The sequence below is a fragment of the Pipistrellus kuhlii genome, unplaced genomic scaffold (assembly GCF_014108245.1).
Source record: "Pipistrellus kuhlii isolate mPipKuh1 unplaced genomic scaffold, mPipKuh1.p scaffold_m20_p_11, whole genome shotgun sequence".
Taxonomy (NCBI): Eukaryota; Metazoa; Chordata; class Mammalia; order Chiroptera; family Vespertilionidae; genus Pipistrellus; species Pipistrellus kuhlii.
In genome coordinates, this window is record NW_023425416.1 from 22,751,608 (window position 1) to 22,769,089 (window position 17,482).

At 40.0% G+C, this 17,482-nt stretch overlaps 1 protein-coding gene across 1 annotated transcript; it reads right to left on the reverse strand.

The window, feature by feature from the left end:
- Positions 1 to 347: 347 nt before the first annotated feature.
- CCDC174 (coiled-coil domain containing 174) lies at positions 348 to 16,016 on the reverse strand. Its single transcript, XM_036431226.2, has 11 exons — positions 15,896 to 16,016; positions 13,160 to 13,264; positions 12,124 to 12,224; positions 11,038 to 11,096; positions 9,885 to 10,062; positions 6,575 to 6,670; positions 4,686 to 4,828; positions 4,160 to 4,254; positions 3,514 to 3,646; positions 1,692 to 1,844; positions 348 to 652 (listed from the first exon to the last, which is right to left on the reverse strand). Exons 1-11 carry the CDS (start codon positions 15,935 to 15,937, stop codon positions 354 to 356), a joined length of 1,404 nt encoding a protein of 467 aa, XP_036287119.1. The 5' UTR covers positions 15,938 to 16,016; the 3' UTR covers positions 348 to 353.
- Positions 16,017 to 17,482: the final 1,466 nt, after the last annotated feature.

Below are 17,482 nucleotides of genomic sequence, written 5' to 3' on the forward strand. Positions count from 1 at the left end.
ACCTCTGCAGAAGGAATGGAGCCCTTCAATCTGAGTAAGTCATGGGAGCAGGTATGAAAGACAGGATTACAAACTCCTTGGTGCCAACTATTGAAGAATATTTCTATTCCATCACACTTAAGCCACATGAATATCTCGCCATATATATTAGAAAGAAATGAATGGTCACGTGGCCACAGATTTCCCAAGGACCATTCACCTTCTTCCTTGCTGACAAATCCAACCTCTATCTTCTAGGGAAAGGGCAGGAAAACAAAGTTACATTTCAGTTCCTAAAATCAAGTTAGTTTCTCTGCTCTGGGAGAAAAAGACACCACCAACAGCATGGACGCAAGTCAGGATGCTTATTAAGTTCATGTCACTTGTTTATAATAAGATATCATATCATCCAGAGTTTCAAAAGTGACCTTGGGGGCTTGTGGTGGGCTGCTAGGAGCAGGAGTAGGTGACGTATGTGAACAGCTGGGGTCATGGCTTTGGCCAGGGTGCTGCCCTGCGTCACTCTGGGCAGGTGCAGGTCTGCTCCATGTCTGGCTACTGAAAGCACCAGTTCTCTTTTGACCCACAAAGTAATCCGACGGTGGGGCAAACTCAGGATCTCTTTCCGCCCGGAGATCTGACTGCCTCTTCGACCAGTACCCAAAGGAAAATTCTAGTAAAAATAAGAAAAAATGTTATTAGAACTGATTATTGAATGAGATGAATTTACTGTTATTACTTTTCAATTATTATATGTATTTCTTAAAAGCCACCTCAAATTCTCTGGAAAGCAAGGAACCAAGCTAAGGGAGTGACTACTTCCTAAAGGCCAAAGGTTCAAGAAAGGCTATGTGAAGTCTGCAGACTCTGGAAACATTGCCAAAAAGGCACTAAAATTAAATTTAAGAGAAATACAGAAAAACTAAACACTCAATCATTTGCTTGATTATGTTTAAGAAACTCAATCATTATGTTGCAGGTACTTCACAACAAACACAAGTGTTGTCCTCTGAGTTTTAGACAAGAAGGAACTTGTCCATATTTGGTCTTTCATCTCTATTTCCAACTGAAATGTACTAAAAACACAATATATTAAAATATCAAATCTTCATAAATTTTGAAAGCAGTTCCTAAGAAATGACATTCCAAAGCTGCAATGAGGCAGCACTAACTTCAGAAAACTTCCTCCAAGCACTTCAAAAAAACAAAACTCTCATCCTTCGACAAGATGCCTTATGTATCCTGATCTTTTATAATCACCCTTTCTAGAGCTCCTGTTTATTTTATTTGTTTTTTGGTGGTTGTTTTTTTTAAAATATATTTTACTGATTTTTGACAGAGAGAAAGGGAGAGGGAGAGTTAGAAACCTCAATGAGAGAGAAACATCGATCAGCTGCCTCCTGCACACTCCCTATTGGGTATGTGCCCGCAACCAAGGTATATGCCCTTGACCGGAATCGAACCTGGGACCCTTGAGTCCACAGGCCAACGCTCTATCCACTGAGCCAAACCAGTTAGGGCTGGAGCTCCTGTTTATAAACAGCTCTGTCTGGGTATCAAGAAGAACCAAGTTCAAGGATCTGAAGAATTCTTTAAGACTCACAGGACCACTAAGATTCATCAGACTCACATTTGGATCAGGAGAACCAGAAAACTTTCCTGTGCAGGGCCCATTACTGGAGAGGTTTTTACACCTTGGAGCCACCTCTTACCTTTTCCTCTGTCCCACTCCCGGACGTGTGGCACTCCGGGCCTGGTGTCCTTCCTCTCTTGAACGATGACTTCCACTTTGCTACGCTGGGCAGCTATAGGTGGAGTTGGCATGGCCTCTGGTTCTGGTGGCAAAGGCCCAATAACATTTCCATCTGTTTTTTGCAAGGAAATAAGACTTTATTATAATAAAGCTTAAAGCTACTTAATTTTCAAAAAATAGAATATACTAATCCTGGGAGTAGAAGTAATAACCAGTATTTACTAAGCACCTACCATGTCCCAGGCAGTGGGCTAAGTACTTTGTATATGACAGTTCACTTAATTCTGTAACAACCCTAATAAAGCCAGTATTGGTATTCCCATTTTATCCCCATTTTGTAGATGAGAAAAATTAAGCTCCGAAATACTACATAAGTTAGAAGTGACAAGAATCAGGATTTAAACCCAAGCTGGATGGATTTCAAAGTATCTATATCCCCAGACCAACAATCAAAAGACCAGAAATCTCTGTTACTCAACTAAGGTAAATCTCAAACAAAGCAAGGTGGCTTGGGGCGATGAAGAGCTGGAGCCTAGCGATGGGCTGTAGGCTATTCAATTTTGGCCACATTTTAAATGAAAATGGAGTTTTTAAAACACTTTGGTGACACTTCACAACTTGTGGCAATGATAGATGTTCAGGAGTAGAGCAAAAATAACATACAGAACTTAACATGTTACAGGGGAGACAACAGTTATATGAAACCAAATGGATGATTTTCCAATTACAAATGTTTCTGGTTTCCTTTCAAAACCAAATTGAATAAAAAAATTAAAAAAAGAAACAACCAAAAATTGAATTTCTGTTCAGAATTAGAAAGCAGTCCATAGCTTAGCACAAGCTACTGTAAAGGCTGGAGGCTTCTATATACCTCTAGCATCCACACTCCCCTCTCCTTTTGGGACCAGAATGCCCTGGTTCAGCTGGATACAAGGCACCTCGCCAGAGAGGCTGATCCCCAGCCTCCCTGCCTTATGGCACTGGCCTCCCTGTGTTCTGGCCATTGGAATGTAAACACATAGGCTCTGCCTGACTTCTGACTCACATTCCCCAAAAGGAAGCTCGTTCCCTTTCTTCTTTCCTCCTTCCCCAAGGCCGAATCATGAACAGGTTCTGGGGAGCAAGTTTCAACTGTTCAGGTTAGAGCAACCCTTTAGGAAATGACAGAAATGGCAAGACAGAATGAAGGTAAAGACTGGATGGCCACCTGAGGCAGACCTATCCACTGGGACACCCACTACCTCTGAAATGCTAAAAGGAGAAGCAGGATTTCCTCTAGTTTGAGGCAGTCTATGTGGGTCTCTTTGTCATGACAATTTGGCTCAGACCAACATAATTCATAGAGTGAACTGGTTTGAAAACACTAGTTAACAGTGTTTCCAAGTGTTTTAACAATCTTTTCATAAGCTGACCATAGTCATATTTGTGTATTATTTAATTCTTTGACTTTGTGTATTTATTATTTAAAATAAGTTACTATATAATCAACAAAAATTGTAGCCACAGCAAAACAAATTAAGTTAAACATGTACACAACTAAACTAAGTGTGAGTTACTAAACTGTTCTGTTCTATGAAGTGATTCAATGTACTGTTAATGTCCTTATTTATAACCTAAATTACTCCCTAGAGTGTCATTCGCATCACACTGGTTATAAAAATTGCTCCTGTCAGTACCTTAGAAGTGCTTTCTTAATGGCTAATTTCTCAGCCTTATTACTGAGACATCAATGGAACTAAAATTTTTCCTTTTGAAGTTTACTGACATGAGCCATGACATACCTTTACTTTCTTCCTCTGCTCCATCATCTTTCGATATTTTCATCTTTTTTTGTCGAAGCTTAGCAAGTCTTGCTTCTAACATAGCCTTTCGCTTTTCTTTTATATTTTCTCGTTTTGTTCTTTGGTCTGTTGTCTGAAGAGAACAGAAAATTATAAAATTATTTGCTTTAAGCCAAATTCATAATACTTCTTTTTAAAGGATGAAATAATTTTATTCTAAAAATAGACTAAATGATTTTCATGCCACCTCTAAGAAGCTATCCTTGAGATCATCAAAATGAAGACTCGTAAAGTATTCTCTTACACAGGACTCTGATGTTTTTGAAGTTTAGAAAGCATTCACAGAGCATTCTAAAAGGTTTACGATTCAAGAAAACCAACCAATTCTGTTCTACTCCTTAATCCCTCAAGCAACTTTCTATTTTCTTACCCAGACCACCCCAAAAATATATTAAAAACCAAATTTAAAATTACACAAGTTACTTCTGGGCAGCCATAATCTTAAACCTTGAAACACCAAGATTATATTCTAAATATCAATTTAAATCCCTAATTAATTTACTAGATTTTTTCTCTCTCAGTATTGTCCAGTAAGAAATCAACTGCTTAAATCTTTCTTTACATCAACTCTCAATTTAATTTATACCTGTTCACGCAGCATCTCTAAAGTTTTCATTTGCTTGTTTCTTAGCTCTTTATCTCGGGCAAAGGCAAAATATCCAACACCAAGTTGCCGGGCCTCTGAAATAAGTCAAAATTACACGAGAGATTATAGATTTCCTGATCAGTAAATTATATCCTACAAGAAATTTGGCAAAAAGAAATACAGTGATATTTGACACAAGTTTTTAAAAAGAAAAAGCAGATAAACAAAAAAGCAAGTTAGAAATAGTTCTCATCCTGTTTGCCAAGTGATAAACATGACAAAAATTCATTAGACTGTCTCCACTTCTCTTGAGGAACAAACCCTTAGATTAATAGACTCTCTGCTAAGATATTTCCAATATGAGTATTTTTTAGGCTATAAAGTAAACAAAGGGGATAGTATCAATTTCCGAAGCAGAATCTTTTATTTCTACATAGGAACTGCTGCTTTATGAATGAATACTTCCCTTTATGTTTGTCATTAGTTCAAGATAAAAGCATGATTTAAAAGCTGCAAGAGATTATACCATTTTCACGAATGTCTTCATAATGTATAGGCCCCATTGGCCTTTTCAGGGCCTCCCGTTCTTCTTCCTCCCATTGCTGGCGCTGAAGTTCTTTTCTCATGTCTTCAGATAGTAAGGTTTTTTCATTAGCGGGACTAACAAAACTAGTAGGAGAAAAGAGCAAAAAACTATCTTTAGATGAGAACTGTGAGATAGCAATGCTTCATTAAACTGAATCATGAATCAGTACCTCTAATTGATAAAAAAGACAGTTCCTCACAGAGGTTTCTGACCCACCAGATCATTGGGCAATAGAGAAAATATTTTCACCTTTTAAAAATCAAGCAGCAGATTTGTTACATTAGCATAATGGAATCTTGCCTGCACTCAAGACAAACCACTTTCCTTCCCACCCGGATCCTGGGCTGAATAGAGGGATGCAGCCCAGGCGAGGAGGAAGTGAAGGCCTCCTCTGGAAGGTCTCCCGTGCAGGGATGAGGAAGCTCCTCCACACGGTGGCCTGGTCTGTGCCTCGTGTTCTGAGATGGCTTAGGGTTCTGCCCTTCCTTCTTTGTGCCTAGCCCAAGCCCACCGGAACCTGGAGGACTTGGACAAGGTGGAACTTCTCCCAATACTTTGCACATAAAACCTGCTCTTAGTAAGAAGAATTTTATTCCTGAGAATGTTTTAGCAAGTTATCTCTTACGTGTCTTAGGCCTCACAGAAAAAGAAAATCTAGCTGTAAGACTCTACTTCAAAATCCAAAGATGTATAAAGAACAAATTAATGCCCTAGCCAGTTGATCAATGGTAAGAGCATCCGCCCATAGACCAAAGGGTCATGGGTTCAGGTCACAGGTTCGGACGCTAGTCAAGGGTGCATACCTCAGTTGCAGGCTCAATCCCCAGTCCCCACTTGGGGCACATGTGTGGGAGGCAACCAACCAATGTGTCCCTTTCACATCAATGTCCCCCCAACCCTCACCCCCTGCCATCTCCTCATTCCCCTCTAAGTCTCTCTCCCTAAAGGAAAAAAAAAGGAGGGGGAAATATGGGGTGAGGATTGAATTTAAAAAAAAAAGAAAAAGTTAATAAGCTAACTGTCTCCCCGCCCCCCACTTGCTTTGGAATAACCAAGTGTATATTTTAAACACCTTTCTCCACAAAGCTTTGTTGGTTGATTTGGTTTACCTTACTCTATATTTGTTACTCTGTAATTACACATCCTTCCATGTACAGGCATACTTCACTTTATTGCACTTGCAGATACTGCGTTTTTTTACAAATTCAAAGTTTTGGCAACCAAGCACCAAACAAGTCTATTGGTGTCATTTTTTCCATACTTCTTCCCTCCTTTTCCTCTTTTTTAAAGCTGTGTGTCTCAGTTTGAGGCTTTTTGTGTGTGGTTGCCATTAACTTTATGAAAAAGTTGCATATACATAATTTTTCTTTCTTTTGAGTATATCTGATCTCCATACACTGATTTTTTTAGACATAATGCTATTGCACACAAATTAGACTTTAGTATAGCTTAAACATAACTTTGATATGCAATGGGAAATCAAAAACTTTGTGTGACTTGCTTTATTGTGATACTCATTTTATCATGGTGGCATGGAACTAAACCCACAATAGCTCTGGAGTATGCCTGCAAACAGATATAACTCTAACTCATCCCTTTTAGTAGCTACATGATATGGAGCATCCATTCAGGCTGTTCCTTGAGAGTGAATTATGTGTGTATGTGTACACTAACCATGACTAAGTGCTTCGGCAAATATTCTTATACATTAAAAAAAGATCTCCTTACTGAAGCACTAAAGATAATTGACTAAAGACAGCCTTGCCCACTAACTTAGCCCTGTGTCTGCATTTCAGACCTGGGCAAAACTTTGCATATAACACACTTACAGCCTCCCCTGAAGATTTTTATCCATCTCCAGCAGATGTGGCAAATCCTTTTTCATGCAGCGCCGGGATCGCCCTAAGGAATCCACATAGTCCACCCTGCAATAAAAGTGAAACGATGTGAATGCTTTGTACAGGACATATAGTTCCCTAAGTTAAAAGTTGGTACATAGTAAAAAATTAGCATAGGGCTTACAACCAATCTGAGAAATTATCACTGATAACATGCTTTTTAGTTAAAAGTTGACACACAATAAACACATTGTGCCCTTTATTAAATCTTAGTTTTAGAAAATGAGTGATCATGTAGTCTCTGATTTTAAAGATAAATACCCATACAAATCCTTGCTGCCACATGTCAGAACTTACTTAAGGAAATTCCAAATACTTCATCAGCATCATAACTTTGCTTTGAACCAGACTCTAATTTAATATTCTCAGTCTTCCCAAATCTGACACTTTACCTTGTCCTTTTTTTCCCTTCTAATTGTTATGATTCTTCCCAATGAATTAGAAATTATTTCTTAATATAAGTCACAGTATTTTGGAACTCTTTTTTAAGTAGGAGGAAACCAAAAAGCATCTCATCAGTAGGCCAATCTGTTATCTTTTATCACTCGTTCCTCTTTCCTAATCTTGTCCAAACTAGATAGCAGTTAGAGAAGTCAGGCAGAGAGCAAGGCAAATGAAACACTTAAGACTTTTCACAACAGGTAATATGGACAGATTTTCATGAAAAACATTTCATTTGCATTATGATGCAACAGATTTTATTTTTTATAATTATGGGCAGGGAATTTGCCACAGACAAAAACACAGAAAGGGGCCAGTACTGTTGGTGGACCAACTCAATGTCAGATTCCCATGTATGTGACCAGGCTTTTGTCAGCAATTTCTTTTCACACATGCGATTCCAATTGTCAGTCCATGATTTAAAATCTGGTACACGAAATTGGGAATCCATTACTACAGTCCTAAAGCTGATTAGCACAAGAAATAAAACCTCCAATTGCTAAAAGCAGTTTCTTTCTTTTTTTTCTTCTTTTCCTTTTTTAAAAAATGAATGGAGGAAGAATACCATCTAGCCAGATGTCCAAGTAATTACACTATTTTTGCAGAAACATTTTCCACCACCTGGAATTTAACTACTGAAAGGATTTTACAAGCAATTACAATTTTAGAGCCTAATTCAATAACAAAAAAAGTGTCAGAACTGCTTTCAGTGTGTCTTCTTTTTCCATATGTTGGCAGTGACACCTTCAACTGCCCTCCAAACTCTTCAAATCACTGACAAATTGCTATAATCTTACAGGCATTAATAAGAAAAGAAAAAGGCACTAAACCTTTCAAAGGAGATGGGATTTCAGCTATGAAAAGCAATCATAGGCTATTCTGTTTCTGGAGAAGGCCTCCGAAACATGCAGAGCCCATCAAAATAGAATAGATGGGATATGCAAGACAATAGCAACTGCTCTATGTAATCAGACACTGAGCAAGCTCTCGGGGAAACAATTACTTGAGGCACCAGAGTAACACGAGACCTCAGTCATGTATCTTCAAAGAACATTGGGGGAAGCTAAAGCACATGCCCATGAAATGCTTCACTAATAACAGCAGGCAGGATGTTGGAAGTATCAAAGTTTGCCTCAATTATTTTTCTGTTAATGAGGCCAGTTACCATATAATAAAGAAGTAATAAGCAAATTGACCATCACACCCTTGCACAAGATGGCCAGCAGGGGAGGGCAGTTGTGGATGATCAGGTCAGCAGGTGAGAGCAGTTAGGGGTGACTGGGCTGGCAGGGGAGGACAGTTGGAAGTGAGCACGCCTGCAGGGGAGGGAGAGCAAGTGGGTGGGACCAGGCCTGCAGGGCAGGGCAGTTAGGGGCAACTGGGCCAGCAAAGGAGCAGTTAGGCATTGATCAGACTGAGGGGGAATGGTTGGGGGATTGGGCCTGTCGGACATCCCCTGAGGGGTCCCAGATTGGAGAGGGTGTAGGCTGGGCTGAAGAGACAACCTCCCCACCCCATCCCCAGTGCACAAATTTCTTGTACCAGGCCTCTGGTGTGTCAATAATAAAGAAAAGGTAAGACCCAAAGGAGCAGGAAAGATCTAAATGCTGCCAGAGTTCAAGGGAAGAATCAGTAAGAATGAAGCAGCACTGATAGAAGAGACTGCATTGCATATGCTTCTCTCTTGGTTACTTACAGCAAGCACGCAGCCAGATAATCTTCCCCAAATATACATTTTTAGAAGGTAGGTAAGAAGACACCTGTTCATCCCAATACACACGTTTTATCTGGACTGATGTGGACACCCTCACAAGTATGAAGAGGTGCAGCCTGTGCTCCACAAGAGAGACTGCTCTCTTCAACTCATAAATGACCCCTGTCCACTGGTCCCAAAGCTGACAAGTCACCATATGCTGCAAACAATCCTAAGCAGTTCCTGACAAAGACGCCATGATGAGGAGATACTTGAGCCTTGAAGAGAAAAAAGTAGGTGGCCTCTGCACAGGCACAGGGTGGGCAGGCAGAGTTGGTTACTAACAGGACATTTTAATAGGGTCAGTGCATCTCTACATGGTTTTCAGCACTTACGAACAAGTTTCTAAACAGCATTTTAAGTGGAGGATATAATAATGGAATTTGCATTCTGAATTTATTGACACATTGGTCTCTTTGTAGGGAAACATCTAGACTGGCTTCCCCATTATTGTCCTACATGTAGGTAAAATTCAGAATAATTTCAGTAAGAAAGATATACTCCAGACAGCAGTTTCTTGGGTATTCTAAAATACTCTTACTTTGTGAAGAAAGTTTAAGGCAAACAATCGGGGGAAGCAGGCACTGACATCACTGTGTTAGAGGCAAGGAAAGTGAACCTCAGGTTGGTGAGGTCCCATTGCCAGGGAAAGGCAGAGCCAGTGCTGTCCAGGTCCAGGTCCACAGTGCCTTCATTAAATTGCCAGAAAACGTCACAGCCAGAGTAAGGCTTACTAGAAACAGAGATCACCACTGCCTGGACACATGACTCTCCATGAAGTCTGAATGAGGACATGGGGAGCAAAGGGACATGCTTCTGACTAAGCAACTCTTTCACATCAATGCCTCCTGCACCTGGCACAGTGCTTGGCACAGAGCAAGAGCTTAGTTTTTATTTGTAATTATTTCTTCATTGGAGCTACTGTTTCTACATCTGTAAATCCAATCTTACTTAAAGTGGAATCTCAAAAGAAAAAAAACCCAAAAACTAAAGGATAAAGAGAAATGGTTTGTTAACAACCAAATAAAATCACGTAATATCACCAACCATTCTTCACTGGGATCCTGGGGAGGAGGTATATCTGTTTCAGAAAGATTTTCTTCATCCTCATCTCTTTCTCCTGCCTTTCTAGAATCTCGATTGGCACCAAATGATTCCATTTCTTTGTGCTTGTCTATCATCTTCTGTGTGAAATCCACAAGGTACATATCCTCCACTTCTTCATCTAGGACATAAAAATCAATTATCAGATTCTTGACATCAAAGAAGAAAACGACACATAGAATTGATATGAAGCAGTCACAGTCATTGATGGGTGTCTTCCCGTCCCTGAAGATTCACTAGTTGATGACTCCACCCCCTGGAACACTTAAAAAGACAAAGCCACCTCAGGACCTGCCAGGGAAGTTATTAATAGGCCACTGGAAACATACTTGAAAAAAAGTCTTTAAAATGCCTGAAGTTTCTGCTGCATTGTCAATACACTGAGTAATCAATACTGCCTCAGAATGTCATTTTAAGATAACAAAACCATCTGATTTCAAGAGACTCATACGGCTAATTACATATTACAGGAGAAGTGCATTTTTCATGTTGTCAGACCAAAACAATAGACCTCTAATCAGGTGATCTGTATCATTTAATCCTAATTATATTGTTATGGTATGGTAAGTGTTTTAAGGGTCATGACATAGGTAAAAAATCATCTAAATTCTTTTCAACCCAATGAACAGCATTTTCAGACAAGACATGTTGCCAGGATCTACAGAAATGTGTGAGATGCTATCTTCCTCAGGACTTAAGATCTACTTGAGCTAAAACATATAATGAAAAGTTAAATAGCAATCCATGACTTAATTTAACCCAGGATGTCTGATGTATTCACAAATAACGTTGACGTGAAGTTTCCCTGTGTGGGATTTCAGATACAGTCATCTGAGTCTTTTTGTCCGAGATGGAACAGATACCAGGTACCGGTATTATACCACTGGACAGGAAAGAATAACAGAAGCTCCAAAATTTAATTTGCCCAAATACGTAAGCCCAATATGCCTATTGGGAGGTGGGCTTGCAGTTTGGACAGAACCAAATCCCTATAAGCATACTCTTTTGGATCTGAATCCCATATTAATTAAGTAAAGTTTGAATCAAAAGAGAAAAGACTTGAACTTTTTCTTAATATAGAAGTATAATTTTTTACCTATAAAGTCTCCTTTGGTCATTTTTTCATATAATTTAGCTTTTTCTTCCAATTTTTCCCTTGGAGAAAACAGAACAAGTATTAAAAATGTCTTATTAACTGCCGTCCCTGAAAACACTGCTCCACCTCAGTTTCAAAGCTGGCAGCCAGGGAAGGCAGGCCCTGGCCAGCAGTCAGAAGGCCCCAATCAGCCCTGATTGCCTGTCAGGCCTAGGGACCCTACCCATGCACCAATTTCATGCACTGGGCCTCTAGTTAATAGATAATATATAATAGATAATACTATTTTATCAGTGTGGTTATATAGAAGAATGTCCTTGTTAGAAGATATATGTCAAAATATGTAACGTATGATGTAACAAAGTTTCTCTATACAAACGAGATAGAAAGAGAATGTAGAAAGATGTTTATTTGTTAACTTAGGTGAAGAGTATTAGAATGTTCTTTGTACTTTTCTTTCAATTAGTCTGTTGATTTGAAGTTTTTCATATTAAAAAGTTGGGGGAGCCCTGGCAGTCATTGGTTACAGCATTCACCCTAGGACGAAAGGGTGTCAGGTTTGAATCCTGGTCAAGAGCACATACCTAGTTGCAGTTTCACTCCCTGCCCACAGTCAGGGCATGTGCAGGAGGCAACCAATCCAAGTGTTTCTCTCATATCAGTTTCTCATTCTCTTTTTCCCTCTTTCCCTCCCTCCCTCCCTCCAATTCTCTTTGAAAAGCAATGGAAAAAATATCTTCAGGTGAGGACTAAAAAAAAGTTTTAGGAAAAATTTAGTTTCTAAATGCTAACATCATATGCCCCTAGCCCAGAACCACACTCCCATGCACTTCTTAAGATCCATGATCTTAGTGCCTAAAAGAGGCTCAAAGTGGAACATAAGGCAATGTCTTATCTTCTTCTAAGATTGTAAATACATCTGCAAATCACATTGTTTTTAGAGTCTATTTTATAGTTACAGAGTATTTGGCTAGAAGGATTATAAAAATTTAAATTGCAAATAAAAAAAGAATAAAAGTTGAATTTTCATTTCTTGGCTTGGGCAGCTTCAGTGATAACTACACTGACCAGGGTTCAGCTTTATACCTTGCTTTGTCTAAAGTCTTCTGTTCCTCAATCTTCTGTTCCGCATCCTTCTCAGCGCGATTTGAAACTCCTGCATTCTGTTTGTTCCAGATACTTGGTTTCTGGAGGATTTAAAAGACAAAACAGAACTACCAAATGGCTGCAAAACATCTCTACTTGTACATCAGAAAGAAAAAAAAAAAGGACCATCAGATCTTATGAATCAATGGAAATAATTAGATCTTCTGACAGCCAGCTTATGTCCTGCAAATGGAGTGTACATGGCAAAGCTGGAGTTAAAAAGAAAAGCCCTGAATTATATAAAATTTCTTTATACACTGCATAGGGTTACTTCTTTATCTTTTATCTCCTGAATGACTCAAGACTATAATGAAAATATATTACAAATAATTAGTAATATAAATAATAGACACCATTACCTATAAAATTGGAAAACAACTCTTAAAGACCCTGATATTTTTTGCTATATTTCTATATTATCTGTTTGTCTCTCTGGATTTATAACACATATATACCCAGATAATCTTCCACAAGAATGTAACAAACCACTTATTAAGAACATGAACTTTTTTCAAACAAAGAATAAGAGCATTAATAGGTGCTTTCCCCTAGCTGGTTTTGCTCAGTGGATAGAGCATCAGTCTTCTACTAAAGGGTCCTGGGTTTGATTCTGGTCAAGGGCACATGCCCAGGATGCGGGCTCGATTCCTGGTAGGGGTTGTGCAGGAGGCAGCCAATCAATGATTCTCTCTCATCATTGATGTTTCTATCTCTCTCCCCCTCTCCATTCCTCTCTGAAATAAATATACATATATATGTTTTTAAAAAGTGCTTTTGAATAACCTCACTAATTTCTATTTTAATATTATATTTAAGACATCTCATGCAGATGTTCAAATGCAAGACAGGAATTTTTCCTTAATGTTTGTATGTAGCAGAAACCACAAACACTTAGAAAAAAACAAACAAAAAAAAACTCCCAACCTCTCTCCTGGCATTATTTCAGATCAATGGAAATAATTAGATCTTATCTTACCTTATTAGTTGTTTTTGGTTTTCCCAAAACTCCAGAATCTTTTAGGAGTTTTTCTTGTTTGAATTCTTCTTGTTTTCGAAAGAGTTCAGCCTTAAGGTCTACCAACTAAAATAAAACCAATAAACAAACAAAAACATTTATTTAATTCTATGACTGACTGGATTTCTAAGTTATTATAATTCTCAAAGCAAGATTCCAAGTCCTTATAAGTGGACAAAAATGGATACAAAATTAAAAGTTTACAAGTAGAATCCAATCCAAAATCAAACTAAGTCATATTTCATCTTAGCTCTGTTGGAAATGTATTTTTACTCTAACTTTCAACAGTCAAAGGCTTTTTTCTGGACAAAGGGACATTGATAAATCAAAGTAAATAAAGTCAGCATCTTCTAGAGTAAAATTCAACTAACATTAAACACCTTTCTGATTGGCACTGTACTTGCCTTTTATATATGATATAATCTCATGTAATCATCACAACAATTTATTATTGCTATAGGGAAAGTTCTCTGTTTAGTAACTATCTAAGTCCCTAGTATGTGCCTGGCACTTAACACTGAAGAGTGGGATACAAACATTAATTAGACATACTCGGGCCTAATATGAAGCCTACCATCTAATAAGAAACCTATAATACCAGTAGGAAGTAATTAATGCTTTAAGAGTGGTAGAAAGTAGCATAAAAGTTCAGGTAAAATGTCCAGAGTGATCAGAAGCAGCCTGGAGCTGAACTTTAAAAGACAGGCAGATTTCAACAGCCAAACATAGAGTGAGTGAATGCTAAAAATGCTTCCAAGTCTGTTTCAGTATCTTCCAGGAACTCTAAGTTCAACTCAATCACAGGGTTCAAGAGCAGGGAAGGCCAGGGAAGGCCAGGGAAGGCCAGGGAAGGCCAGGGAAGGCCAGGCCAAAGGAAACAGCACAACTAAAGGAATACCCAGGTCTATCCCTCAGCTGTATCAGTCACCACTGTCTACTCTGCACAAAAGGACACAATGGCAGTTTCCTTTTTACTGATCTGGTACAGTTGCTTATACACGTGGGCGTTTGTAAATCAACTTATAAAGTCCAGCATCATGGACTGAATTTTAAGGAAAACCAAAATGATTAAGTCCAAATGTAAGAAATCGATTTAAAAGTAGCCTTAGCAGGAATAATGCAAAGGGCAGTCCTTCCCAAGACCTAATATTCTAAATTTAAAAAAATTAAAAGCCTTTCACCTTTTCTTCTAAGCTCTTAACCACATCAATTACCTAGCCACACATTTTCCTATTCTACAACTTTTGAATTTTAAAAGGAAGCCGTATTTTTCCGGCGTATAAGACGATCCCTTAATTTTACAGTTAAAACATAGGTTTAGGCCTATATAAGACTACTCCCCACTTCAAAGAAAAGACTTACTTTGCCGTCAAGATCTGCAGGTAATTTTTGTGCAATTTTGGTCTTTTGCCCCCGATTTTCGGTTGACTTTTTTTCGTTTCAAAAGTCGTCTTATACGCCGGAAAATACGGGTACTCAGAAAATTGTCAATTCCCAGCTGGCATTCCTATTATTATCATTGCTAATTTTAAGCTGTTAGGATAACTTTAACATTTATACATATATGTTTATTCTTAATCCTCAAACATAATAACTAATTCCAATTTTCAGTGTGAGATGAGAAAATGGGGTTCAAATATTGGGACATGTAGATTTTTCCTTATACTTCCCTTGCATACGAATAGCTCTGCAGTAAATCCAAGATTAAACCAAAGGTTAGGCAATGTGTTCTGATATAATGAAAAAGGCAAGCAAACTGAGTGAGCCAGCTCTATCACCAAAAATTCTGTATATAAGCTGGGAATGCCACTGCATCTTTGTACTTCCTCATGTATAAAATGGGGATCTTACCAGCACCTACTTTGGGAGAAGCCCGATGAGACCGTGCATGTAAAGCACTGGCACTAAAATAAGTACACAGAGCAGGCTTTCTTCCTAGAAGAGCTAACTTAAAAAAAAAAAAAAAAAAAAAAAAAGGCCTCTTGCTCAGCAGCGTGCCTCAGTGGTTGAGCTTGGACCTATGAAACAGGAGTTGCCAGTTCGATTCCCGGTCAGGACACATGCCTGGGTTGCAGTCGATACCCAGTGTGTTGCATGCAGAACGCAACCGATCAGTTACGCTCTCTAATCACTGATGTTTCTCTCTCTCTCTCTCTCCCCCTTCTTCTCTAAATTAAATATATTAAACAAAAACCCTGTGAGATATGACAGCACCCAGGCATCGCATTTCCTGCGCTGCATTAACAACGATTTAGCTCCCGTCAGCGGAAAGGCCACACTGACGTTTGGGGGACCTCCCTGGTCTCTGGGGGGGAGAACCAGGACGGGGGAGGCGTACTCTCAGCAAGCTCAGGCCCGGGCTCCTTCCCGACCGGCAGGAAGGCGGGCCGGCCAGGCGGCCTGGACTGGGTGTCTCGGCGGGAGGCAGGGAGGTTCCTGCCAGAGGAGAGGCACCAGGCTCAGGGGCGTGTCTGAGGGGGAAGCCCGGTCCGAGGGCACCTCCGAGGGGGGAAACCACGTTCGGGCTCCGGTAGGTAAGAAAGTTGGTCAGGTTTCCCGTCCGAGAAAAGCCAAGTCCGATTTCTGTCTGAGGCGAGGCCGGGTCTAGGTCCCCGAGATAAAGAAACAAACTAGGCCAGGATTCCTGGGGGCGAAAAAGAACTCGGAACCCGTGGCATCATCTCTACCCGCACTCACCGAGGAGGCCGTGACCTCCAAGGGCTTTTTCCTTCGGTCCATGATGAAGCCGGGGGGTCCCAGCACAAACTGAAGCCTTCACAGGCCCCCGCAGGGGTCTATCTCAGGCCGCCTCCGCGCAACCGGAAGTGCCTATGATTAGAGCGACGCGGTTTACGACGCTGGCGTAAAGTCAGGAAGGTCGTGATGTGACGCAAACGCGCCTGTCACCATTTTCAGAAGGTCAGAATGCCCGGGGGGGGGGGGGGGGGGGGAGAGCTAACCACGGACGCCATCTTGAGTGTGGAAGGTGGGAAAGGACTAACTAGGCGCCATATTGAGAAGGTCTCATGACCTGGGCGCGAACGGCGCCATCTTGAGTGGGTCAATTAGGGGTGGCGAAGGCGCTGTTTTAAAGGAGGAGAAAGGAGCTGAAAGGAAAAGAAAGGCGAATAAAGACTGGAAAGATCTAAATACCATTTGAGGATCTGCTGAATGCCTGGCACTGTCTGGCAATTTTCGCACGTTGATTTCATTCTCACAAGAGTCATACGATATAGGATTATATTAATTTTAGTAGGAATAACAATAATAGTAGTAGTAGTAGTAGTAGTAGTAGTAGTAGTAGTAGCATTTGATATCATGCTTACTTTGTGCCACTTCACATATTTCAGCTTCTAAGACCAACGTCCTCGTTGGAAACACTCCTTCACCACGTACAATGTAGGCTCTGTGACCTTAGGAAAGTTGCTTAACTTCTCTTTGCCTCGGTCCCCACATGAGAATGAAACAGTATTTACTTCATGGGGTTTAATGAGGATTAAATGAGGTCCTAGATAAAAATATTAATAATAGGGATAGACTAATGGCCCCTCCCCTCCTCCAAAGATGTCCATCTTCTGATCCCCAGAATTTGTGACTGTAATCTTCGGTGGCAAAGGGGAATTTGCAGATGTGATTAAAGATCTTGAGATGGGGAGGTTATTTGGGTGAGCCCAATGTGATCACAAGGGTCCTTGTAAGAGCGAGGCAGAGGGGTCAGAACCGATGAGACAAGTCAGAAGATGCTCCACAGTGGGCTTTGAAGAAGGATGATGGGACCATTGCCAAGAAACACAGGCAGCCTCTGAAAGCTGGGAAAAAACACACCAAGTTAATCCTCCTCTGGACGCTCCAGAGGGATGCAGCACTGCTGACAACTAGACTTTAGCCTCGTAAGGCTCGTTTCAGACTTTTCACCTCCAGAACTCAGAAAAGGAAAAGAAAGAAAAGACAAAGAATAAATCTGTGGCATTTTAAACCACTAAGTTGTGGTAGTGTGTTACAGCAGCAATAGGAAACTGATACCGATGGTAATGATTGTAGCAAGGCTTTACGACATGACAGGAGCATGTGTAATATGTGTAACATAGACTATCTTGTTTAATCATTGAAATGGTCCCACTGGTGGGAGCTATTATCTCCATTTTACAGAGGAAGAAAAATGAGGCTCAAAAGGTTAATTGACGTGCCAAGGGGCATTTGCCAGCTTGCAAGTGAAGGAGCCGAGAGTCAGAGAATAACTCGGACGTTGAGTTAATTGTTTGCACCCTGTTCACTTAGAAAGAG